Source organism: Nomascus leucogenys, chromosome 18, assembly GCF_006542625.1.
Source record: "Nomascus leucogenys isolate Asia chromosome 18, Asia_NLE_v1, whole genome shotgun sequence".
Classification (NCBI taxonomy): Eukaryota; Metazoa; Chordata; class Mammalia; order Primates; family Hylobatidae; genus Nomascus; species Nomascus leucogenys.
Window position 1 is genome coordinate 100,132,858 of NC_044398.1, and position 26,980 is coordinate 100,159,837.

The following is a 26,980-nucleotide window of genomic DNA, read 5'->3' on the forward strand; positions in this document are numbered from 1 at the left end:
CCCTTTCCAAGGGCTCTGGGGATGCCTGGGCAGGTAGCCTGGCAAGCACTGGACCCTGAATGCTCCTGAAGGACTCTCCCAACCCCTCAGACCTCAGGCTTGCGGGCGCATCCCCCAGGGCGGGGGCTGAGCCGTTCTGGGCTGTGGGCACCAGGGCCTCCTGGCTCCCTGTCCACCTACCCCTCAGCCAGCTGGCAGCCATCTGGACTCTTTTAACAAGCTGAACTAAAAGGTCACATGATGTTGGGGTGGCCAGAGAGAACCCCGTGAGACTAGAAGCAGTGTCGGTGGCGTGGGGGTATACCAAGAGTGTCCGGGATCCACCGTACGGCCTGTCAGCAGATGCCAAGCACTCTCTGCGGCTGCCAGTGCCACCCCTGGCCGCCACCCTCTTCCTCTAGAGAGCTGAGTGGGTTTCTACCCCCGAGAGCCAGTCCCCGCTGCCCAGAGGACCAGCTGCAGGAGCTTGGAGCCCACAGATAGAGCCTCCTGCTCTGGGGGAGTTTATGGCCCAGGCTGTCAGACCACCATGCACAACACACACACAACATCCCACGGGCAGCCTCCAGCCGGCGTGTGGGGCACAGGTCCCAGGAGACCAGGGAGACCCGGCCCAGCGCCCTCCACACGCACCTGGGCTGTCCCAATGCGCCAGGTTGGGGAAGTGCTCCCGCTGCCGCAGGGCCTCCAGGCCGCCCAGGTCAGGTGGGTGGCAGTGCCTGCGCATGACCATGACCCGCCGGCCCTGGGTGATGGCGCGGCTGCGGCAGCCCATGCGGGCCTGGTCCCGGCAGGTCCAATACACCTTCTCCCCGGCCGCCTTCTCCCGCCGGTAGAGGAAGGACTCGTACACCAGGAAGCTGCCCCCCAGGGGCGTCTTCAGGAACTCGGGGCCTCCTGTTGAGAAGTGGGAGGGGAGGAACAGCGGACACCAGCTCTGAGCCAAGTTCAGCATGGCCCCGAGATGAGACCTCCCCAAACGCCCACACCCCCTCCTCACAGTGAGGTGCCCCCGGAGCCCAGGATACAGATGCCACCATCCCCCCAACTCCGCTGGGGCTCCAGCTGCTGGGGTCCCCCTCCTGAGGCTGGGGACTGGTCAGGTGAGGCCCCTGCAGGTGGAGGCCAAGCGTCCCACCTTGCGATGCCTTCAGGGAGGCAGTGTCTGCTGCGTCACTCATCCATCCCCAGCACCCGCCCAGGCTCGCATGCAGGGTGCGCGGTGCCTGGTTGGTCAGAGGAATGACCCAGGGCCCTCGGGGGACAAAGCTGCTCAGAGCTGGATGGGGCTGAGAGGGGTGGCCCCAGAGAGCCGCACGGGTGGAGATGTGACCCGAGGACTGTGAGGAAGAGGCAGGGAGCAGCGTCCACTGTCCTGGATGTGGTGAGAGGGAGGACCCTGGTGGGTGGCTGTGCCTTGCCCGGAGGACACCCTTTCCTCTGTGCAGGCTCAGGGGCCACAGAGGTGGGGAGGCGGCCTGGGGCATCGTGGACACATCAGGGGGCAGTGGAAGCAGGGGATGGGGTGGGTAGCAAGCCCTAGAGGAGAGGCCGGCGCGGGGGCGGGAGGGTGTCTGGCTGTGGAACTACCTTTGAGAGGGATGGAGAGGGCAGGGCAGGGGCCTTGTGGAGTGGGGAGGCTCGGGAGGCAGGAGGACCCTGCAGGGTACAGCAGCACAGGAGCCTGGGGCCCACGAGACAGAACAGGTCAGGAGGAAGGTGGGGACCCCAGGCCACGGGAGGGGGCAGTGTGACCATGGGGCACGCTTCATCCCCTTCCACACGGATGAAAACATCCAGCAAGGGGCTGTGCACGGTGGTTCACGCCTGTAATCCCAGCACTTTGGGAGGCTGAGGCAGGCGGACCACGAGGTCAGGAGTTCAAGACCAGCCTGGCCAACACGGTGAAACCCCATTCCTACTAAAAAAAATACAAAAAAATTAGCTGGGTGTGGTGGTGTGCACCTGTAATCCCACCTACTCAGAAGGCTGAGAGGCAGTGAGCCAAGACGACGCCCCTACACTCCAGCCTGGGCGACAAGAGTGAAACTGTCTCAAAAAAAAAGACCCCTCATTTGGGAGGATCAACATCTGATTAACAGGAGCAACAGAAAGGGACGATGATGGGGAAGTTAACAAAGAGCACGAGAGGATGACCCCATGATGAAGGACATGAGCCGGAGGCCTAAAAAGGCCCCTGGTGCCCCCAGCACAGCCCGGTACAGCTAGGAGGCAGCAAAGACCCTAAAACCTCAAGCAAAGCTGACGGCACACACAGGATCAGTCACGCAAAAGCTGCAGTGACGTTCAAGGGCAGGCTCTGCACCTGTGACACCACGGAGGCCAGGCTGCCCCTCTGGAGAGGGAGGCGACAGATACTTCAGACATGCAAGGCCTCATCGAGCTACCTCCCGGGACCAGCTCAGGAAACGACCAGAGGCAGGACTTCTCCAAACCACAAAACCATGAAGAAAACCAAGAAAGAGAAAGGCAGGCCCAGAAGCAGGGAGTCAGCACAGTGAACCCCAAGGGACAGCTGGGCCCAGCCTCTGCCCCCAGGCCAGGCTCCACTGGGCGGCTCCAGCAACCCGGGGTTGTGGATGATCAGATCTAGGTGGGGTCGACCTGGACACACAAAACCAGGCAAACAAATGCAGCAGCTGCCACCCCACAGAGAAGACAGAGCTGTGTTAGGAAAATGGGACCACAGAGCACTCCCCGGTCAACAGCGAGCAGGTTTCTAGGCTACAGTAAAACCAAACATGGTCGGGTACGGTGGCTCACGCCTGAGGTCGGGAGTTTGAGACCAGCCTGGCCAACAGGGTGAAACCCCGTCTCTACTAAAAATACAGAAACAGCCAGGCGAGGTGGCACCTGCCTGTAATCCCAGCTACTCAGGAGGCTGAGGCAGGAGAATTGCTTGAACCCAGGAGGCAGAGGGTGCAGTGAGCCGAGATCATGCCACTGCACTCCAGCCTGGGTGACAAAGCGACACTCCGTCTCAAAAAAAAAAAAAAAGCCTGTGCAAGAAGTGCACTGAGTGGCTGACAAGGAAATGGAAAAACCAATTAATGGTAGTGGAGGCACATTTTAGGAAATAGGGCAGCCAAGACCTTAAGAAACAATTGCTCAGTTATTTGTGGGGTCAGGAACAGGGGTGAGGACGAGGTGGGGACAGCTGCGTACCTTGCAGCACTGTCTCTCTGGAGATGGAACAAAAAGAGAAAGAGAATCACAGCTCTCAAGTCTCAGAGAAGTTTATGGCCATGAGGCAACTCACATGACCCAGAAGCTGCAGGATCGGGAATAGCCACCAGAGAGACAGGCCAGCGCCTCGGGGCCACGAAGGAAGAGCAGGGGAGTGGAGGAGGCCACGATGAAATGGCTCCTCAGCCAGACGGGATGGGGACATTTACACAACTATGGTTGTGAAGTCAAAACACCAGGCACGGCGGGGGGCCGACCGTGTGGATAAAGATGGAGACAGCCGTGACCCTCCTCGGGCCAGCGTTTCAGGACATTATGGGTATCTATGGAACCGCTGGCCGAGAGGAGAAACCGGCTGTATGGAAATATCACCTCCTCCATCCTTAACCACTCAGAGGTTAAGACAGGTTCACACCATAGCAACGAGACTGACCACGTGCAGTCAAACAGAGGAAGAGGAGGGCAGGGAGGTCTATCCCTGCTGCTGCTACCGTGGGGCAGGTCACGCTGGAAGGGTGAGGCTGGGCTGAGCAGGAAGGTGAGACCCATTGAAAGCGGCATCGGGGGGCCAAGGAGTAGGAGGCCAGGGTGGAGGGGGAAAGGCAGTGTGGGGCTCCTGCCTGCTTCCTGGGGCCCAGCTCCCCGCCCAACCCCAGGTACCTGGGCTCCCCCGCTGCGCCGTGTTAGGGCGTTTCTCCCGCTGTCTCAGGGCCTCCAGGCCCCCCAGGTCGGGCGGGTGGCAGTGACCACGCATCACAGTCACCCGTCGCCCCTGGGTGATGGCGCGGCTGCGGCAGCCCATGCGGGCCTGGTCCCGGCAGGTCCAATACACCTTCTCCCCGGCTGCCTTCTCCCGTCGGTAGAGAAAAGATTCATACACCAGGAAGCTGCCCCCCAGGGGCGTCTTCAGGAACTCAGGGCCTCCTGGGGAGGTTCAAGAGGCAGTCAGGGGAGGGGGCGGGGGCTGGGCAGGCCTGATCGCACCCCCTTCCCTCCCTGGATCTCTGGAGGCAAGAGTCAAGGCAGGGCTGGTGAGCCCCAAAGGAAGGCAGCTCACCAGGGTCTGCATCCACGTCCTGGTCCTCGTCTGGGGATCCTTCCAGGGCCTTGGGCTGGGTTGGCAGCTCCTGGTCTTCGACCTTTGCTCGCTTTCTGGGCTGAGGCCTGGTGAGAGTCAGGGGACCCGGACCCCTGCGGTACAGCAGACTATCCACGCCTGGGAGCAGCGTGTCCACTTGGCTCCCAGGGCCGTCCTGCCCAGCCTGCAGCGTCTCCATGGCCTTCTCCTGCTGCCGCCGGGCTTCCAGGCCCTCCATATCGGGCTGGTGGCAGTGCCCACGCATCACGGTCACCCGCTGTCCCTGGGTGATGGCCCGGCTCCGGCAGCTGTGCAGCGCGTGGTCCCGGCAGGTCCAATACACCTTGTCCCCGACAGCCTTCTCCCGCTTGTAGAGGAACGACTCGTGTACCAGGAAGCTGCCCCCATAGCACGTCCTCAGGAACTCGAGGGGCCGGGCCTGTCCTAGAGGAGGGACCCAAGTGGTCACAGCCACCAGCAGGTGGAGAGGAGCCCAGGAGGGACAGCCCCTGCAGACTCTGGGGGCCGACACGAGCCTTTCTCCTTTAAGGCTGAAATTTACCCTGGCTTCCTGAGCCAGATATGTCGGAGCCCCCAAACCCATTCCCACTGAACCCCTACTACCAAGTGCCCCGGAGAGGAGTCTTATTCCTCTCCTAGCAGTCAGTGAGGTCGCCCCAGCTCAGGCCTGTTCAATGTTGCAACAAGGTCACATCTGGAGGGGCCAACCTGGACTCGGATGCAGCGGCCTCTGTTTTCTGTCACTACTGCTCATATTTTTTTAGGGTTTAAAAAACCTATCCAGTTTTGAATAAAACACACAAGGTATAATACACTCAAATGGTTCCAAAAGATCACAGTGAAAAATAAATCTCCCTGTTCCCTGCCCCTCCCTTCCTGCCCCAGGTGCCCAGGGCAGGCGCCACCTCTGATCCTTAAGGCTGTGTCAGGAGGCACCTGGCCTCCTCGAACACAAGCCCATCTCCTAGTTACTGGTAATAAAACAGCCAGAACTCCCATCTGCCACTTGCCAAGCCCCAAATGTGCAATTTACACAACAATCCAGGTTATCACAGCCACCTTAGGATAAAGCTCCTGGAACGCCAGAAATGAAGCCAATTTTCTGAGGCTACAGAGCTACCATCAGGCAGGGCTGAAATTTGAACCTAGGATCCAAAACCCAAGACTCTCCCACCAGCCTTTTTTTTTTTTTTTTTTTTTTTTTTTTTTTTTTGAGATAGAGTCGCACCCTGTTGCCCAGGCTGGAGTACAATGGCTCGATCTTGGCTCACTGCAACCTCCGCCTCCCGGGTTCAAGCAATTCTTCTGCCTCAGCCTCCCGAGTAACTGGGATTGCACGCACCACCACGCCCAGCTAATTTCTTTTTTTTTTTTTTTTTGAGACGGAGTCTCGCTCTGTCACCCAGGTTGGAGTGCAGTGGCGCGATCTCAGCCCACTGCAAGCTCTGCCTCCCGGGTTCACGCCATTCTCCTGCCTCAGCCTCTCAAGTAGCTGGGACTACAGACGCCCACCACCACACCCAGCTGATTTTTTTTTGTATTTTTTTTAGTAGAGACAGAGTTTCACTGTGTTAGCCAGGATGATCTCGATCTGCTGACCTCGTGATCCGCCCACCTTGGCCTCCCAAAGTGCTGGGATTACAGGCGTGAGCCACCGCACCCAGCCTTGCCTGCCTAGCTTTTTGTATCTTTAGTAGACACAGGGTTTCACTATCTTGGCCAGGCTGCTCTTGAACTCCTGACCTCAAATGATCTGCCTGCCTTGGCCTCCCAAAGTGCTGGAATTACAGGTATGAGCCACTGCATCCAGCCTTGAAAGGAATGAAATCACATAAGGTATGTTCTTTGACCACAGTGGGATGTAATTACAAATCAATAACAAGGCTGGGTGCAGTGGTTCTTGCCTGTAATCCCAGCACTTGGGAGACTCGAAACAGGCGGATCATTTGAGGTCAGGAGTTTGAGACTCAGCCTGGCCACCATGATAAAACCCTATCTCTAGTACAAATACAAAAATCAGCTGGGCGTGGTGGTACATGCCTGTAATCCAGCTAATGAGGGGGCTGAGGCAGGAGAATTGCTGGAACCCGGAGGGTAGAGTTTGCAGTGAGCTGAGATCACGCCACAGTACTCAGCCTGGGCAACAGAGAGACTCCATCTCAATAAAATAATGGACTCTTGCTTTATGGCCTGGCTGTGGTGGAGAAGAACCTGAATTCTGTTGCTGGCAGCTTCCCTCCTGTGAGCCACCGCGCCCAGCCTTGCCTGGCTAGTTTTTTGTATCTTTAGTAGACACAGGGTTTCACTATGTTGGCCAGGCTGGTCTTGAACTCCTGACCTCATGATCCGCCCACCTCAGCCTCCCAAAGTGCTGAGATTACAGGCAAGAGCCACTGCACCCGGCCTAGGTGTCTTTCCTGAACTTAATGGACACCAGAAGGCTGGGAGCGGTGGCTCACGCTTGTAATCCCAGCACTTTGGGAGGCCGAGGCGGGCGGATCACGAGGTCAGGAGATTGAGACCACGGTGAAACCCCGTCTCTACTAAAAATACAAAAAATTAGCCGGGCGTAGTGGCGGGCGCCTGTAGTCCCAGCTACTCGGAGAGGCTGAGGCAGGAGAATGGCGTGAACCCGGGACGCGGAGCTTGCAGTGAGCCGAGATGGCGCCACTGCACTCCAGCCTGGGCGACAGAGCAAGACTCCGTCTGGAAAAAAAAAAAAAAAAAAAAAAAAAAAAAAAAAAAAAAAAAAAAAAAAAGGACACCAGAATCGCCTGGGAACCAGATAAAAATCTGATTTTTTTTTTTTTTTTTTGAGACAGGGTCCAGGTCTCTTGTCCAGGCTGGAGGGCAGTGGCATGATCTCGGCTCACCACAGCCTCCATCTCCCTAGCTTAAGTGATCCTCCCGCCTCAGTCTTCCAAGTGGTTGGGACCACAGGCGCACACCACAACAGCTGGCTGACTTTTTGTAGATATGGTATCTCAATATATTGGCCAGGCTGCTCTTGAACTCCTGGGCTCAAGCGATCCTCCTGCCCCAGCCTCCCAAAGTGCTAGGATTATAGGCATGACCACTGTGCCTAGTCCACATTTATATACATTTTTTTCTTTTTTTTTTACTGAGATGGAGTCTTGCTCTGTTGCCCAGTCTGGAGTGCAATAGTGCAATCTTGGCTCACTGCAACCTCCGCCTCCTGGGTCCAACCGATTCTCTTGCCTCAGCATCCCCAATAGCTGGGATTACAGGCATCCGCCACCATGCCTGGCTAATTTTTTATTTTTAGTAGAGACGGGGTTTCCCCATGTTTGTCAGGCTGGTCTCGAACTGCCGACCTCAGGTGATCCACCTGCCTTGGCCTCCCAAAGTTGTGGGATTACAGGTGTGAGCCACTGGGCCCAGCCATATATATAGATAATTTTTTTTTTCTTTGAGATGGAGTCTTGCTCTGTTGCCCAGGCTGGAATGCAGTGGAGCCATCTGGGCTCACTGCAACCTCTGCCTCCCGGGTTCAATAGATTCTCCTGCCTCAGCCTCCTGAGTAGCTGGGATTACAGGTGCGCATGAGCACGCCCGGCTAAGTTCTGTATTTTTAGTAGAGACACGGTTTCACCATGTTGATCAGGCTAGTCTCGAACTCCTGACTTCATGATCTGTCTGCCTTGGCCTCCCAAAGTGCTGGGATTACAGGCGTGAGCCACTGTGCCCGGCCACATTTACATTTTTAAAAGTCATTTTAGCTTCGAGTACATTTTAAAAGACCCTGTGGGAACCCACATTTCTATTTGGGCTCAGGAAGGGCCCTCGGGTCCCCTGCCCCGAGTGGACGTGGCAGGGAGGTGGACTGTACTCACCCAGCCCCAGGATCGAGCGCTTCTTGGGCGGCAGGCTCAGCAGTGACAGGGCTCGGGGTCCCTCCTCCTCCGGGGCTGGCTTGCTCAGCCCTAGCCCAGGAGTGGGCTCTGGCTCTGGCTCTGGCTCCTCAGGGCACTGCCACGGGCCCACCCCCTCCAGTGGCTCCTCCACTCGGCCTCCAGGGCCCTCAGGACCCTTGCGCTCTCCGCAGCCCTCTGGCAGGGCCTTGCTGGGCAGCTTCTCCCTCTGGCGCCGGGCCTCCAGGCCTTGCTCATCGGGTGCATGGCAGTGGCCCCGCATCACTGTAGCCCGCAGGCCTCGGGTGATGGCCCGGCCCCGGCAGCCCAGCTCAGCATGCTGGCGGCACTTCCAGTACACCTTGTCCCCCACAGCCTTCTCCTGCTTGTACAGGAAGGACTCCAGCACCAGGAGGCGGCCCCCGAATGGTGTCCTCAGGAACTCCAGGGACCGAGGGGCTGCTGGGGGAAGGGGAAGGCTGGGTTAGCTAACCTAGAGCAAAGCTCAAGGTCGCAGGCACAGAGAGCCAGAGAGGGCGTGGGGGTCCTGAGTGTAGCAGGTGCCTTCTCCTCCTGCTCCCAAGCAAGAAGCCCAGACTCTCAGGGCTGGTTTTTATTTTGGGGGTGGTAGCGGATGTTTTTAGGGAGCTGAAGGAATTCTGCACTTCACTGCAACTCCCATGAGCTCCTGGCACCTGAGTGTGATCGTCACACCAGCCTGGGACAGGCTCAAGATCAGAGGCCAAGAGGCTCAGCTTGGAGCAAGGACAAGACACTATGCTAGAGGGGAGGTGTAGAGGGCCTGCTGTGAGCACCAGAACCCACGGGGTGGCTGGGCAGGGGCACCAGGCCACACCTCACCTGTGTCCAGCTTGCTGCACTTCTGTTCAGGCATCTGCAGGGCTGGCTGGACCACCCCTCCCTGCTCCTCAACTGGCAGGATCTGCAAGGTGCTGGCGAGGGTAGCGGGGCCAGCCATCTCCAGGGACAGGACGCAGTGCACTTCCTGGGGCTTGGATCCCACCCCATCTTCATCTTGGTTGGAGGCTGTGAGCAGGACCAGTTTGGGGAACTCTCTGGGCTTCCTGGGGGCAGCCGGGACGACGTCCGTGGCTGGCTCGGGGGATGGCTCCTGGCCGGCCTTCACGCTGTCGCCCTCCTGCTCGCTGGGCTCGGGCAGGGGCATCCCAGGACCCAGGGCCTGTCCCTCAGGCCACGCTCAGCCCCCAGCAAGGAACCTGGAGTCCAGCAGTTCGGTCCTAAGGAAGGAAGCAAAATCCCATCAGTGGAGGAAGCCCTTGGGGGACGCTAGACGTGGATCTGGGAGGGAGGTGGGGCAGATGGGACTACCTCACTGCTCGCTGGGGCCAAGGCTGGCGGGGGGCCTGATGGAACTAGGCTTCTGCTCCGCCAGTTCCTCTCCTAGCAGCCTTGGGTGCGTCATCCCCATCCAACCCCACTTTCCCCACCTGGAAAATGTGCATAATAAACACCCTCCACAAGGGGCCATCAGAGTGACTAATGGACTAAGAGCTCAGCCACATGCTGAGCACAGAAGAAGGGTTTCCACCTGCATTTCCAGTCCCCCCTCCAGCCCCTACATTATGACGGCAGGACGTTCTTATTGACCCAGTTATAGATGAGGACAGTGAGGCACAGACACCTGTGATACGGCTGAGGCTGAACAGGCGGGAAGCTGAGACTTGTTTCTGCTCAGATGCCCAGGGACTTGCCAGGACCTTCTTGGAAACCATGCGATTCACCAGGACACCAGGCACCTGTCTCAGAAGCGTGGGCCTGGCGCGCAGAGCCCCTTCCAGAGGACAGCGCCACATCATGGCCTGGGAGGCAGAAAGCCCTTTCTGGGCTCAGGCAGACCCAGTCCCTATCCTAGCCTGGAGGCCCCAGGCCAACCCCCTTCGGGAGATGTCAGGGCCCCACCGGGGCAGCCACCTTGTGCCAGAGCTGTTGCTGTTGATGCCTCGGCTGGTCGGGGACGGGGCTGTGGTGGTGTCTGGAGAATCCTGAGGTCACCACAGGTTCCAGCCTGGAGAGGCAGAAAGGGCAGATAATGGGGAACCAGCGCAGGGCTGGAGTGGGGGCCTGGGGGCAGTCAGTGGCAGTCATGGTGTGGGTGGGGCTTTTTGTGTGGGGGGAAAAGAGAGAGATCAGATTGTTACTGTGTCTACGCAGGAGAGGAAGACATAAGAAACTCCATTTTGATCTGTACTAAGAAAAATTGTTCTGCTTTGAGATGCCGTTAATCTGTAACTTTAACCCCAACCCTGTGCTCACAGAAACATGTGCTGTATTGAATCAAGGTTTAATGTATTTAAGGCTATGCAGGATGTGCCTTGTTAACAATGTTTGCAGACAGTATGCTTGGTAAAAGTCATCGCCATTCTCCATTAACCAGGGACAAAACGCACTGTGGAAAGCCACAGGGACCTCCACCCAAGAAAGCCTAGGTATTGTCCAAGGTTTCCCCCCACTGAGACAGCCTGAGATATGGCCTCATGGGAAAGGAAAGACTTTACATCCCCCAGCCTGACACCTGTGAAGGGTCTGTGCTGAGGAGGACGAGTGAAAGAGGGAACCCTCTTTGCAGATGAGGTAAGAGGAACGTTTCTGTCTCCTGCTCGTCCCTGGGAATGGAATGTCTTGGTGTAAAGCCGACCATTAGTTCTATTCTGAGATAGGAGAAAACCGCCCTGTGGCCGGAGGCAAGATATGCTGGCAGCAATACTGCTCTGTTACTCTTTGCTACACTGAGATGTTTGTGTGAAGTGAAACATAAATCTGGCCTACATGCACATCCAGGCACAGTACCTTCCCTTGAACTTATTCATGATACAGATTCCTTTGCTCACGTTTCCCTACTGATCTTCTCCCCACCGTCACTCTGTTGCCCTGCCACACTCCCCTTGCCAAGATAGTAAAAATAGTGATCAATAAATACTGAGGGAACTCAGAGACCAACACCAGTGCGGGTCCTTGCATGTTGAGCGCCCATCTCCTGGGCCCACTGTTTTCTATATACTTCGTCTCTGTGTCTTATTTCTTTTTTTTTTTTTTTTTTGAGACGGAGTCTCGCTCTGTCGCCCAGGTTGGAATGCAGTGGCGCAATCTTGGCTCACTGCAAGCTCTGCCTCCTGGGTTCACGCCATTCTCCTGCCTCAGCCTCTCCGAGTAGCTGGGACTACAGGCGCCCGCCACCACGCCCAGCTAATTTTTTTTGTATTTTTACTAGAGATGGGGTTTCACCGTGGTCTCGATCTCCTGACCTCGTGATCCGCCCGCCTCGGCCTCTCGAAGTGCTGGGATTACAAGCGTGAGCCACCGCGCCCGGCCTGTCTTATTTCTTTTCTCAGTCTCATCTCCACCTGACGAGAAACACCCATAGGTGTGGAGGGGCAGGCCTCCTTCACCTGGTGCCCAATGTGGGACGTGAACTCACGACGCTGAGATTAAGAGTCTCATGCTCTACTGACTGAGCTAGCTGGGCAATTCTTTTTTAGATGACCAATTTGGCCACAATTATAACATTTTCCCCCAAATGTTCTAACTGGTCCTGCTAAAGCGACCCCAGTCATTGCTTGAGGCATTAGGATAGCTTTATGTATGGCTCCTCCAGTCCTATTACAAGCCTTCACACATTCTGTAACTACATCAACTCCCGCTGGAGCAAGGGAATCTAATCATGTGCTCATATAAGGAGAGTTGGGTCCATATTGTTTAACTCCCTCCTTCATGTCTTTTAACATTTTCATGGTGAAAGGTTCATATCTAGCATTAGCCACCACAGGTGCTCCTTCTGGGGCCCCTTCCCCGGCCAGTACCAGTTGTAAAATTACCGGGAACTGCCACGCCTGAAGAGCTCCGTTTTCTAGCTTCATCAACGACCGCATGCAGTGTGCTACCTTGCCCACTAGGTGGTGATGTTGGATTAAGTCTCATAGTGGGTGGCTGAGGACACAGCGCCCCGGCCTGTGGTGCTGATGGATTAAACACCACCGCCATGCGTTGCTTGTATGACGCCGTGCAGTCTGGCACACACCACTTGGGGTCTGTATTGGACCTCTGGAGGCGGCCAATACTGAAGCTTGGCTGGCAGCCAGTATTGATACGCTAACGGCGGTTGGGTTTTATTTTCTGCTGGCTGATATTGTGGATACTGTATCTGGATTGGCATTGCCGAGATAGAGACTATCCTTTTCTATTTGATATTCTCTTGGGGTTTGTACTTGTCTAACCTGTATTTGAGGTTGTAATGTTACAGGTATCTGAACCACGGGAGGAGGAGTTGGCCATTGTGGTTTAGACTCTGACGGCCCCAGTAATTCCGGAGTTTTCCCCCCAATTTTGATGACTCAGGATCTATTACCTCCTGTAATTGATTGTAGTCAACATGGCTTTATGGCCAATTGACATTCCGTATTTGCATTTTCATAGGCCATTAATTCTACAATAACCTTTCGGGTGTTATCGTCCGTAACAGATTTTTGAGCAGCATCTTACAATCTTGCCACAAAGTCAGGGTAGGGCTCTTTAGAGCCTTATCTAATTGAATTAAAAGATGGGCAGGTGGTTCCTGGGTCCATGAATTTTTTTCCCAGGCCCTGAGGCAAATAACCCTTATTTGTTTAAGTCAACATTTTGCATTGACCGAGCCATTACAGACTCTGCTACATATTTACGAAGTGAACTTTCCGTTCCTTTCGGGAATTCTGTCCCTGCCTCTTCTTCACAATCTATTACACAGCTATCAGGGGCATCAGAAACTGAAACGCTATCTTCCCCTGTTTGAAACGGTTCTAAAGCTGCTTTAATAATGGCCCAATCATTCCATACTGTAACTGGGATGATTCTACCTTCCCTATTTGCTTGTTTTAATTCATTGCCAATTTTTTCCCATTCCTTTAGATCTAAAGTTCCTTGTTCTGGAAACCATGGGCAGAATTGTTCTATTGTTTGAAATAGCATAATTAGATCTTCTGTAGATGCTCTAACTTAATCCCGAGGTCACCACGGGTTCCAGCCTGGAGAGGCAGAAAGGACAGATAACGGGGAACCGGGCAGGGCCGGGACAGGGGCCTGGGGGCAGTCAGTGGCAGTCATGGTGGGGGGTGGGGCTTTTTGGGGCAACTGAGTGTGGGCAGATGGTAGGGTCTTTCCCACCTCTCAGCCTGGAATCGAGACTGCAGTCCCTGACATTTTTAGCGTCCTCACCTCCACCTCACATGGTGCAGCTCCAGTTCCCACTGGCCTCCCACTTTGATCCAAAGTTCCCTGGCCTGGGACCCCACATTCCACTCCCGAAGGCCTGGTCGGCTCCGGGGACGACGCAGAGGGGAGCGGCTCCTTAACTCCATTAAGGCCCAGTTCCCAGGAAATCACAGGTACCAGGAGGGCCAATCCCACCACACCTCCCCCAGCCCCGGCCCAGCCTGTTCCTCCATGCCATCCTTCTGGGCCTACTCATCCCGCCCCACAGGGTGACACGAGGTACAGGGGACTTGTCGGCAACCCCAGCTGACTTCGCAGGCGCCTCCCGAGCAGAGCGGCTGCAGGCAGGAAAAGGTTACCGCGGGAAGCCCCGTACCCGCCCCCCCAACCCCCTCCGCGCGCTGATTGGCCTCGGCGCAAGTCCTTCTACCGACAGCCCGCCCCTCCCGCTCCCTCGCTCTGAGCTCCAGGGATGAATGGGGATGAATGGGACTGGGTGGGACCGGGTGAGGCTAAACCAGGAAGGATGAGGATAAGGGCAGGACGAGGCAGGACAGGATGAACGGGGATGTATGGGAATGGATGGACGATGGACGTGGCAGTTCCCTGACCGTGCACCCTTCCCGGCTCCCCCAGCCCAGGTCCCGCGAGGCCCCCGCCCTCTGGAGAAAGTCCCCGTTGTTCCCGGGGAGGTCAGGCACCTCCCTGAGAACTGCCATGCTTCCCGGCCTCCCTGTGGCCTCCCTCCCAGCCAGGGCGAGGCATGGGGACGCCAGGTCGCTCCTGACAGAAGCCTCCCAGACTATGCATGCCGGCACAGCGACTCGCACACCGTTCACCCCGCCAGCTGGTCCTGCAGGACATAGCTGCGCCATGGGAGTGCGGGCGGGCGGGGGCCTCGTCCCAGGCCGTCAGAGTGAAGGTGGGGACTGCGTGGAGCTTGGCCTGACAAGGAAAGCCCTACATTCCCATGGAGCTGTACCCGAGTCACAGGAGGTAACAGGAGAGAGCACGGTCCTCCGGCGAACACTTCCCACTTCTGTTTAAAGGGCTTCCAAGACCCATGTGGTTCAACAGACCTGGAAAAAGTTCCAATACAAGAAAAGGCCCTGGCCACCAGCCAGTGGAGGCTGAGGACCCGTTCCCACTCTTGACCACGTAGGCTCTTGGATGGTAAATGCTGACCCACCACCACTCCGCCCATTAAAGTCCACAGGCCCCTTCGCAACCGGGCTCTGTCTCCATCTACCTGAATCTTGACTGGCCTGGGGGGGTTGCGTGACCAACAGTGTGGCAGGAGCGCAGGGTACACGTTCCCACGCCTCACAGGCCAGGGCCCTGAGTCTGCAGGGAAGGCAGCTGTAGGAGTGGCCATGTGCAGGGCACTGCCACATTCACGGAGGCCACCTTGTACCCTCCAGCCCAGCAGTCTCTTAGCTGCCTACAGACATGAAGGAGCCTGGGGACCCCAGAGAACCCTGATCACTGGGGAACTCCTATTACTTTAAGCCAGTAAGATCATGGGTCGTATGCTACACAACAATAGCTGATACACTTGGCAAATAAGTGACTCTAGTGGGTTCTGGCTTTTTACTTTTTTTTTTTTTTTTGAGATGGAGTCTTGCTCTGTCACCCAGGCTGAAGCACAGTGTCTGGATCTCAGCTCACTGCAAGCTCCGCCTCCCGGGTTCACGCCATTCTCCTGCCTCAGCCTCCCGAGTAGCTGGGACTACAGGCGCCCACCACCACACCCAGCTAATTTTTTGTGTTTTTAGTAGAGACGGGGTTTCACGGTGTTAGCCAGGATGGTCTTGATCTCCTGACCTCGTGATCCCCCTGCCTTGGCCTCCCAGGGTGCTGGGATTACAGGCGTGAGCCACCGCGCCTGGCCGGCTTTTTGCTTTTTTGAGACAGGGTCTCTCTGTTGCCCAGGCTAAGTGCAGTGGCACGATCTCAGCTCACTGCAACCTCCACCTCCTGGGTTTCAAGCTATTCTCCTGCCTCAGACTCCCAAGTAGCTGCGATTACAGGTGCCCGCCAACATGCCTGGCTAATTTTTGTATTTTTTGGTAGAGATGGGGTTTCACCATGTTGGTCAGGCTGGTCTGGAACTCGTGACCTCAAGTGATCCACCCGCCTCAGCCTCCTAAAGTGTAGGGATTATAAGTGTGAGCCGGGCCGATTCTGGCTTTTTAATAGAATACGAATGGTTATAAAATACCTGACATAAAACCATTTGTGAGCTCCAGAGTGCCATGCTATGCTACACAAACGCCACATCCCCCAGATGGGTTCATGTAAAGGGCTTGTAATGAGAGAAACAAAAATACGAAGTAGAAGGGACAGCAAAGGAGAATCACGCATTTTAAAACATCTGCATTGGCAAGGCGCGGTGGCTCACGTCTGTAATCCCAGCACTTTGGGTGACCAAGGCGGGCAGATCACCTGAGGTCTGGAGTTCGAGACCAGCCTGGCCAACATGCAGAAGCCCGTCTCTACTAAAATTACAAAAATTAGCTGGGCGTGGTGGCGGACACTTCTAATCCCAGCTACTCGAGAGGCTGAGGCAGGAGAATCGCTTGAACCAGGAGGCGGAGGTTGCGGTGTGCAGAGATCGCACCACTGCACTCCAGCCTGGGTGACAGAATGAGACTCCATCTCAAAAATAAAAATAAAAATAAAACAGCCTCTTCACAAGATGGCGCCAAAAGCGAAGAAGGGAGCTCCTGCCCCTTGTAAAGCTGAAGCCAAAGGGAAGGCTTTAAAGGCCAAGAAGGCAGTAATGAGAGGTGTCCACAGCCACACACACAAAAAAAGATCCGTGCATCACCCACCTTCTGGCAGCCCAAGACACCGCGACTCGGGAGGCAGCCCAAATATCCTCGGAAGAGCGCCCCCAGGAGAAACAAGCTTGACCTCTATGCCATCATCGGTTTTCCACTGACCACTGCCACTGCCACGAAGAAGACAGAAGACAGCAACACACTTGTGTTCACTGTGGCTGTTAAAGCCGACAAGCACCAGATCAAACAGGCTGTGAAGAACTCGGTGACACGGATGTGGCCAAGGTCAACAGCCTGATTGGGCCTGATGGAGAGAAGAAGGCACATGTTCCACCGGCTCCTGATCACGATGCTTTGGGTGTTGCCAACAAAATGGAGATCATCTAAACTGAGTCCGGCTGGCTAATTCCAAATATATGTATTCTTTTCACCATAAAAAAAAAATCTGCAACATATGACATGCCAGGCACGAGGGGACAAACACTGTCCGATTCCACTTGTATGAGGTCCCCAGGGCAGTCAAACTCATGGGGACAGAAAGTAGAATGGGGGTGCCAGGGGCTGGAGGATGAGGAGTGAGTGTTTCATGGGGACAGAGTAGCCGTTGGGGAAGATGAAAAGGTTCTGGAGATGGACGGTGGTGACGGCTGCACAATGAATGCGAACCGCTGACCCGGACACGTCAACATCGAGCTCAGGGCAGCAGCTGCTCACAAAGACCAAGGGTTGTAGGATGCAATTTACATGAATGACCAATATGGTAAATTTTACATCATGTATATTTAACCACACAAACACACCCACATGAGCTATCTGTAACAAACTATACACTAAACACCCCATTTCCCTAACATTATCAGTGAATAAGATTCTCCCTACAAGGTAGATTTTCTAGTAACTAAAGTTATCCCTCCATGATTCAGAATATGATTTTTATCTGATTCAAAATGTACCCATTTAAGATGGATTTTTTTTTTTTAACTCTGTCACCCAGTTGCCGAGACAGGAGTGCAGTGCCACAATCTTGGCTCACTGCAACCTCTGCCTCCCGGGTTCAAGTGATTCTCCTGCCTCAGCCTCCTGAGTAGCTGGGACTACAGGCACGCGCCACCACACCCAGCAAATTTTTGCATTTTTTCATAGAGATGGGGTTTCACCATATTGGCCAGGATGGTCTCGAACTGCTGACCTCATGATCTGCCCGTCTTGGCCTCCAAAAGTGCTGGGATTACAGGTGTGAGCCACTGCACCCGGCCAGAATGGATACTTTTACTTTTTATTTTAGCGGCAGGATTTCACTATGGCCTAAACTGGAGTGTGGTGGCGTGATCACCGCAGCCTCTGCCTCCCAGGCTCAAGCCATCTTCCCACCTCAGCCTCCAGAGTAGCTGGGACCACAGGCGCACACTACCATGACTGGCTAATTTTTGTATTCTTTGTAGAGCCTGGTTTTCTAATTAAATTTAAAAAATTTTTTTTGGTAACGACAGGGTCTTGCTATATTTCCAGGTTGGTTTTGAACTCCTGGGATCAAGCGATCCTCCCACCTCAGCCTCCCAAGCACAGGATGGATGCCTCTATAAGCTCTTCTCACCCTCTTCCCTGTCCGGGGAAAGGGAGCATCCATCCTCCCTCTGGTTTAGAAGAGTCTCTACCAGCTCCCCGATGCACCCCTCTCCATTCCGCTTCCCTGTCTCCAGAGCTCTCACACCTCTGCTCTTTTATTTCCACTGGGCTCGTCAAGGTACTTATTTTATTTTATTTTTTTAAGGACACGGGAGATCTGACAAAAACTCCTCCCTCCCTCAACCACCCATATTTGCAGTGCCCCACTTCCTTGTCACCTCGGCTGTCTTTGGGCTGCCCCCCAGCTCTACAGACATCAGCCTCCTCTGAGGCCACCGTGCAGGTGGAACCAGCTTGGTCATTCCACCAGTCCCGATCTCCCTCACACACACCTGCTCCGGCCTGGGCCTGGCCTTCAGGGAAGAGAGTCCTCTGTGTGAGGTGATACGTCACAACACGTGGTCTCTTCTAATCTACGCAGCAAATTAAAAAGAAATGAAGTTCTGATACACGTTACACGCAGCCAGTCACAAAGACTAAGTGTCACATGATTCAGTTTACATGAAGTGTCCAGAATGGGCCAATCACCACCTTTCCAGACAGAAAGGTGGTGGAAGGTTGTTTAGGGTGGGGAGGGCCTGAGAGATTGGGAGTGATGGCTGAGGGGCATGCGGTTCCTTTCTAGGGTAATAAAAATGTCCTAAAATTGGCCGGGCGCGGTGGCTCACGCCTGTAATCCCAGCACCTTGGGAGGCCGAGGCAGGCGGATCACGAGGTCAGCAGATCAAGACCATCCTGGCTAACATGGTGAAACCCCGTCTCTACTAAAAATACAAAAAATTAGCCGGGCGCAATGGCGGGTGCCTGTAGTCCCAGCTACTCGGGAGGCTGAGGCAGGAGAATGGCGTGAACCCAGGAGGCAGAACTTGCAGTGAGCGGAGATTGCACCACTGCGCTCCAGCCTGGGCGACAGAGTGAGACTCCTTCTAAAAAAAAAAAAAAAGTCCTAAAATTGATGGTGGTGATGCTTGTACAGCTTTCTGAATACATTAAAAGCAATGCATTGTAGACTTTAGATGGAGAAATTATATGGTATGTAAATTATATCTCAGGAAAGTTATTGAGAAACAATCCCTGGCTGGGCATGGTGGCTCATGCCTGTAATCCCAGCACTTTGGGAGGCCGAGGCAGACGGATCATGAAGTCAGGAGTTCGAGACCAGCCTGGCCAATATGGTGAAACCCCATCTCTACTAAAAATACAAAAATTAGCTGGGCATGGTGGTGGACGCCTGTAGTCCCAGCTACTCGGAAGGCTGAGGCAGAAGAATCGCTTGAACCCGGGAGGCAGAGGTTGCAGTGAGCTGAGATCGCACCACTGCACTCCAGCCTGGGCGACAGAGTGAGACTCTGTCTCAAAAAAAAAAAAAAAAAAAAAAAAAAAAAAAAAAAAAAGGGCCGGGTGTGGTGGCTTACGCCTGTAATCCCAGAACTTTGGGAGGCCAGGTGGGCAGATCACCTGAGGTCGGGAGTTCGAGACCAGCCTGACCAACATGGAGAAACCCCGTGTCCACTAAAAATACAAAATTAGCTGGGCATGGTGGCACATGCCTGCAATCCCAGTTACTCAGGAGGCTGAGGCAGGAGATCATGCCATTGCAATCCAACTTGGGCAACAAGAGCAAAACTCCAACTCAAAAAACCAAAAACAAAAACAAAAACAAAACAACAACAACAAAAAACAATGGTCGGAATGACTCACATTCCAAGGGTCTCTGGGTGAAAAAGTTTTTTGTTGTTTTTTTTTTTAAGACAGTTTCACTGCCACCCAGGCTGGAGTGCACTGGCGCGATCTTAGCTCACTGCAACCTCCGCCTCCTGGGGTCAAGTGATTCTCAGGCCTCAGCCTCCTGAGTAGCTGGGATTATAGGCACCCCCAACCACACACGGCTAAATTTTGTTTTGTATTTTTAGTAGAGACGGAGTTTCACCATTTTGGCCAGGGTGGTCTCGAACTCCTGGCCTCTAGTTACCTACCCGCCTCCTAAAGTGCTGGGATTACAGGCGCTCTACTAAACAGCAGAAGCTTCTTGTTCTTGGGTTTGGTTTACTCACCAAAGAAGGGGTGGCATGCATTATATGTTGTGAAATTTTCTAAGTTCTAATATCATATTCTAAAAATATATAGAAACTATTTCAGAATGTTAACACTGTAATACTAGTAAATTACCCCTAACCCGGCCACTCAAATGCACAACTACTTCCGTTGTTGAATTAATGCCTTTAAGGCGCTTTTCTGTAGCACACACTGCATTCAATCATGTCTGCTACTGTATCCCTCTTGAGAGCAGGGAGCCCCCACCAGAGGCCACCTGGAGTCTTTCTAAAGGACCATTATATAAGGCAGGACCACCCGTAATGGGGAAGCGAAAATTTAAATCCTCAGCAGCAATACTCGACATGGCCACAAGATGGTGGTGTTGCTCCTGAAATGTTCCTATCGCCTTGGTAAACTAACACGGGTGGCAATGTTTTCAAACAAGAATTTGGAAATTTTTCCAAGTTGGAAAAACAATTCAAGAGGATTTCCAAAATGCTATATTTACAAAAAGCATTACTTAGAGCTGGGCATGGTGGTGCGTATTTGTAGTCCCAGCTACTTGGGAGGTTGTGGCAGGAAAATGGCTTGAGCCCAGGAGTTTGAAGCCAATCTGGGCAACATCACAACAGCCCATCTCAAGAAACAAAAAAAATAGGCCGGGCGCAGTGGCTCACGCCTGTAATCCCAGCACTTCGGGAGGCCGAGATGGGCGGATCACGAGGTCAAGAGATCGAGACCATCCCGGCAAACATGGTGAAACCCCGTCTCTACTAAAAATACAAAAATTAGCTGGGTGTGGTGGCGGGCGCCTGTAGTCCCAGCTACTCGGGAGGCTGAGGCAGGAGAATCGCTTGAACCCAGGGGGCAGAGGATGCAGTGAGCCGAGACCACACCGCTGCACTCCAGCCTGGGAGACACAGCGAGACTCCATCTCAGAAAAAAAAAGAGAAACAAAAAATTAAAACAAATGAATAAATATATACACATATATAAGAGTTAGAGTGGCTGGGTGCAGTGGCTCACGCCTGTAATCCCAGCACTTTGGGAGGCTGAGGCGGGGGGATCACAAGGTCAGTAGATCGAGACCACCCTGGCTAACATCTACTAAAATACAAAAGATAACTCAGGAATGGTGGTGCACGCCTGTAATCCCAGCTACTTGGAAGGCTGAGGCAGAAGAATTGCTTAAACCTAGGAGTTGGAGGTTGCAGTGAGCCGAGATCATGCCACTACACTCCAGCCTGGGCAAAAGAGGGAGACTCCGCCTCAAAAAATAAAAAAAAAAAAAGGAAGCAAAATCCAATTAACAAATTCAGTAAAGACTATCTTTCTAAACAAGTTTTTTTTTTTTTTCCCAAGAAAGACCAAAATATTACTTGGACAAGACACTACCTTCTAGCTCTCAATCCACTGGTCTTTCCTCTTATTTCCTGTCTATTCTGGTCATATTTGTTATTCATTGGTGAATTTTATTTTACATGTTTATAACTTAAAAACATTTAAGGCCAGGCATGGTGGCTCATGCCTCTAATCCCAGCACTTTGGGAGGCTGAGGCAGGCGGATCACCTGAGGTCGGGAGTTTGAGACCAGCCTGACTAACGTGGAGAAACCGTCTCTACTAAAGATACAAAAATTACATGGGCGTGGTGGTACATGCTTGTAATTCCAGCTATTCAGGAGGCTGAGGCAGGAGAATCACTCGAAACCGGGAGGTGGAGGTTGCAGTGAGCCAAGATCGCGCCACTGCACTCCAACCTGGGCAACAAGAGTGAAACTCCGTCTCAAAAAAAAAGCCGGGCGTGGTGGCTCACGCCTGTAATCCCAGCACTTTGGGAGGCCGAGGCAGGACCATCATGAGGTCAGGAGATCGAGACCATCCTGGCTAACACAGTGAAACCCCGTCTCTACTAAATATACAAAAAATTAGCCGGGAGCGGTGGCGGGCGCCTGTAGTCCCAGCTACTCGGAGAGGCTGAGGCAGGAGAATGGCGTGAATCCGGGAGGCGGAGCTTGCAGTGAGCAGAGATCGCACCACTGAACTTCAGCCTGGGCGAAAGAGCGAGACCCTGTCTCAAAAAAAAAAAAAAAAAAGAATCCAAGGGCAGGCGCGGTGGCACACACCTCTAATTCCAGCACTTTGGGAGGCTGAGGCAGGTGGATCACCTGAGGTCAGGAGTTCAATACAAGCCTGGCCAACATGGCAAAACCCCATCTCTTCTAAAAAATACAAAAATTACCTGGGCATGGTGGTGGGCGCCTGGAATCCCAGCTACTCGGGAGGCTGAGGCAGGAGAATCACTTGAATCCGGGAAGTAGAGGTTGCAGTGAGCCAAGATGGTGCCACTGTACTCCAGCCTGGGCAACAGATTGAGACTCCATCTCGGGGGGGCGGGGGGGGAAAGACTCCAGATTTTGGGGGGTGGGGATTACAGGAGTGAGCCACCATGCCTGGCCGATTTCCTCTTTTTTGAAAGTATTAGCAATGTAACAAGTTTCAAGAACCTTAGGGGTACTGTGGGGAACCTCAAGAAGAGAGGAATTTGCCCAAATTGTAGCTGCTACAGGTAAAATCGGATGGAGAAGGCATCTTGGGCTTGGCTTCTGTGTCTCAGGATATCAAACAACAGATTTTTTGCTTTCTTCGTTTTTTTTTTTTTTTTTTTTTTGAGACACAGTCTGGCTCTGTCACCCAGGCTGGAGTGCAGTGGTGCGATCTTGGCTCTCTGCAAGCTCTGCCTCCTGGGTTCTCGCCATTCTCCCGCCTCAGCCTCCCGAGTAGCTGGGACTACAGGCACCTGCCACCACGCCTGGATAATTTTTTGTATTTTGTTAGTAGAGACAGGTTTCACCATGTTAGCCAGGATGGTCTCAATGTCCTGACCTCGTGATCTGCCTGCCTCGGCCTCCCAAAGTGCTGGGATTACAGGCGTGAGCCACCACGCCCGGCCTCTATTTTCATTTTGAGATGGAGCCCCACTCTGTTGCCCAGGCAGGAGTACAGTGGCATAATCTCAGCTCACAGCAACCTCTGCCTCCTAGGTTAATTATCCTGCCTCAGCTTCCTGAGTAGCTGGGATTACAGGTGTGCACCACCACGCCCAGCTAACTTTTGTTTTTAGTGGAGATGAGGTTTCATCATGTTGGCCAGGCTGGTCTCGAATTTCCGACCTCAAGTGATCAGCCCCTCTTTGCCTCCCAAAATGCTGGGATTACAGGTGTGAGCCACAGCACCTGGCCGAAACAACAGACTTTAAAAAGTCTAAGGTTCCTTATGGAGACTTCCAGGCAGGCAAACTCAGGTAGGCTTATCTGGTGAATCAGCACTATTGCTGCACTACATAATCAGGCCAAATATGATGAGATCAGCCTTATAATAAAAAATATGTTTCCTTGGCCACTGTAGAAGAGGCCAGTTTTGCCTCCATTTGCACATTCATTTCAATATTCCTGATCTAGAATCTTCTAGATTCTTTGGATTTTCTCTTTTTTTCTCTCGACACAGAATCTTGTTCTGTCTCCCAGGCTGGAGAGCAGTGGCTAGATCTCAGCTCATTGCAACCTCCGATTCCCGGGCTCAAGCCATTCTCTTGCCTCTACCTCCCGTGATCCGCCCACCTTGGCCTCTCAAAGTGCTGGGATTACAGGCATGAGCCACCACGACCAGCCCATGTAATTTTAAAAATTGCTGACGGGAACCTAATGATTTTAGGACCAATGACTAAGCAGTTTGAAAAACAGTGCCCTAGACCAAAACAAAGGAAATACAACTCTTTTATACTCATATAAAGCAAACACATGTTAAAGATTTTACTTACCATTAGACAGCCAGTAAGCTGGGGCTCAGGAGTTCGAGACCAGCCTGGCCAACGTGGTGAAACCCTGTCTCTACTAAAAATACAAGAATTAGCTGGGCTTGGTGGCATAGGCCTGTAATCCCAGTTTACCACCTGGCCAACATGGTAAAACCCTGTCTCTACTAAAAACACAAAAAAATTAGTCGGGCGTGGTTCATGCCTGTAATCCCAGCTGCTCAGCAGGCTGAGGCAGAACTGATTGAACCTACCTGAGAGATGGAGGGTGCAGTGAGCCAAGATCGCACCAATGCACGCCAGCCTAGGCAACAAAATGAGACTCTGTCTCAGGGAAAAAAAAAAAAAAAAAATTCAGTGCATGTAATAAAAATGAGTATATTTTAATACATTTATATTGTATTTAATAAATTTAATAAATTTCTCATTTAATAAAAATGAGAAACTTTTGTTACTCTAGTTTAAGTGCATTTTTTTTTTTTTTTTTACAGTAGATACCCATCGTTTTGCAGTAGATACAGGGGCCCTAATGTGTTTCTTTTGTAATGTTCAATCTTCATTCAGTACAAATTTCTTTTTTTTTTTTTGAGACAGAGTCTCACTCTGTCGCACAGGCTGGAGTGCAGTGGCTCGATCCTGGCTCACTGCAACCTCCACTGAATCCTTGAACCAGGTTCAAGCGATTCTGCTCCTCAGGCTCCCGAGTAGCTGGGATTACAGGTGTGCGCCACCACGCCCAGCTAAGTTTTTTGTATTTTTAGTAGAGACCAGTTAGCCAGGCTGGTCTCAAACTCCTGACCTCTGGTGATCTGCTCACCTCAGCCTCCCAAAGTGCTGGGATTACAGACGTGAACCACCATGCCTGGCTACACTCAGTACAGATTTCTTCAGTGAATGGAGCACAGGCCGGCAGATTTGCATGGAAAGCTCCGAAGTCTCAGTTCATGGTGCATCACTCTCTTATCCTCTCTCCCCTTCTCCCAGAATTGAGGGTGCGGAGCAATTTGAGTGCAATGCCAGATGGCCTGCTGGGACACTGCGGTCCTGCTGGTGACCACAAGGGCTCAGTGTAGACCTAAGCGTCACATGTTAGCAGCTGTCAGGTGTCTCTCAGACACTAAGGGGTCCAAACTCTAATTAGTAAGGCTGGAAAACCAGGAGGCTCTGTCGGCAGCTGATGGAGCAACAGAATTACCTTCACATGTGAGTCAGAGGCGTCACCATCATCCCCCACACCTGGGTCATGGTGCTGGCTTGCTGGGCAGGAGACCCGGGGGCAAATCCCATAACTTCTCTGGGCTGGTTTCACCTGTGAAGAAAGAAAAGTGGCAAATGAAATACTGCAAGTGAAATTATTCCATGAACTGTCGACCATTACACAAGAACAAGGCGTTCTGCATCCAGGTGCAGTACGGGTCCTGAGTGATAGGAGCGGGAGGAGGGAAGGCCCTCTGTTTAAAAAGCTTCCGAATGGGCCAGTAGCACATTGGCTCACACCTGTCATCTCAGCAGTTTGGGAGGCTCAGATGAGAGAATTGTTTGCCTCTAGGAGTTCGAGACCAGCCTAGGCAACATAGTGAGCCCTGCCCCCCTATTTCTACAAATGTTTTTTTCTTTCAAAAAAAGCTCCTGGATGACTCCAATGTCTACCCACCTCCCACCTACCCACAACTGACCCATGAGCGTTGGAGGTGCACTTGCCTCGGACATGAACCACTAAGGTGACATCACACGCTCAGTGGGTGCACACAGACATTCCTCCTGAAGAGGTTGAAGGTGGCAGAAATGCCCAGATAATTAAAATTTACTCTAAAAATGAGCTTCACAATCTCAGCACCGTTGGCATTTTGGGCCGGATGATTCTGCTGTGGGCGGCTGTCCTGTTCAGCAGCATCCCCGGTCTCTACCTGCCAGATCCCACTGTCATGCCCTACCACACGCTGTGACCATCAACACTACAGAATGTTCCCTGGGGTGCAAAACTGCCCGAGAGCCACAGCTCCAAAGCAACTTAGAAATCAGCAGGCACAGAAAGGGAGAGCTTGGCCAATGAGACCCCCCAGCCCAGTATTCCCCAATCACCCTCCATCAAAATCTAAGTTTATTTACTCCTTCCCATAGCTTAATGCGTCCTCAAATCTCTCTCCCTTGATGCCTGATCTACCCATCTTCCCTCTCCTTTCCACTCCCGCCACCTCAGGACGTCATCCCTTACCACGACCTCTGCAGCCCAAGCCAAACCCTCTGAACGATCTGGCCAGCTTTGGCAGCAGCCACTCCAGTTCCCCACATAGGATGCCGACAGGTCACTCTTCCTAAAGCTTAACTTTCAGCATGTCTCTCCCCAATTAAATCACAGCCAATTAAATCATCTCCAGCCTTAGTGCATCATCAGCTGGGCGTCATAAACTGTCCGCAATCTAGCCCCAACCTCAGCCTTGTTCCTTCCACACGTCCCGCCAGTAGCACTTGGGAAAGGACCAAGAGAAACATGGTAGAATCACACGAGAAAATCTAGATCAAGCCCTGGAAATCATATTGGCCCTGGAAAGCAGAAATATGAAAATAAAAATAAGCCATTTCTTTGGAATTGGAGTTTGCACATGATTAGCTGACTATGGGAGTTCAGCTTCCTCCCAGTACAAGGAATAAAGGAACAACAGGCAGGGTTTAGAGCGAGGGTTTCAACTACGTCAGACCCGTTATGTGCAGGCTCCATTGGTTAGCAGCAGTCTTTTGAAACGGGGTGGAAGAGAATGGAACGGAATTGAATCCGAACAGATCCAGCTGCGTCATGTGAGCTTAAACAAGCGTCACCCTTTAAACTTGTGCTTCAGGCATCCAGACCCAGAGGCACAGAGTATACGCGTAAAAGGCATTTCTCAGTGTCGGCTGTGGGTCAACAAAGTTCGAAAGCCGCCACCGGAGATCTATAGGGTCAGAAGCGGGAGCGGGGTGCGTCCCGACCCGCAAAAGTGCAAGGTCACTGGGACCGCCCGAGCTGCAACCGTGGGACGGGGCTGATGCTGCGGGTCCGGGAAGGCAGCGCTGGGCGGGGCGGACACCGCCAAGGAACGGCGGGCGAGTGCGGGGATCCTTGATGTGGGGGTGTCGGGCTTAGGCCAGGGGACTGGGGGGTGGGGATGGAGGAGCGAGGAGCAAGGAGGGAATCGCGGGAGACCCCACAGGAGGCGGCCTGAGCGCCAGGACGCAGACCCCTCCCCAGCGCCCGCAGCCCTCGGGACCCCCGGGAGAGCCGGGCTGGGGGCGCGTCTACGCCGGGGACGCGGGACTCCCCCGCCCGTAGGGGCCTGTCC

General features: G+C 53.4%; 1 protein-coding gene and 1 pseudogene across 9 annotated transcripts in view; one reads left to right on the forward strand and one right to left on the reverse strand.

Annotated features, from left to right (window-relative positions):
- FLYWCH1 (FLYWCH-type zinc finger 1) overlaps positions 1–26,980 on the reverse strand; it is a 38,570-nt gene that overhangs the window by 11,349 nt on the left and 241 nt on the right. The window contains exons 2-9 of one of the 9 annotated variants that reach the window (XM_030797687.1): positions 24,859–24,972; positions 18,146–18,226; positions 14,387–14,483; positions 9,040–9,437; positions 8,161–8,640; positions 4,265–4,729; positions 3,868–4,131; positions 634–897 (exon numbers count right to left, since the gene is read on the reverse strand). In XM_030797687.1, coding sequence (XP_030653547.1) covers positions 634–897; positions 3,868–4,131; positions 4,265–4,729; positions 8,161–8,640; positions 9,040–9,364 — 1,798 coding nt within the window. In that variant the 5' untranslated portion in view covers positions 9,365–9,437; positions 14,387–14,483; positions 18,146–18,226; positions 24,859–24,972. Of the gene's footprint in view, positions 1–633; positions 898–3,867; positions 4,132–4,264; positions 4,730–8,160; positions 8,641–9,039; positions 9,438–14,386; positions 14,484–18,145; positions 18,227–23,917; positions 23,960–24,858; positions 24,973–26,980 lie in introns of those variants that run through there. The other 8 variants (XM_030797689.1, XM_030797691.1, XM_030797685.1 and 5 more) reach the window with 8 other exon arrangements.
- LOC115831140 lies at positions 16,072–17,203 on the forward strand (annotated as a pseudogene).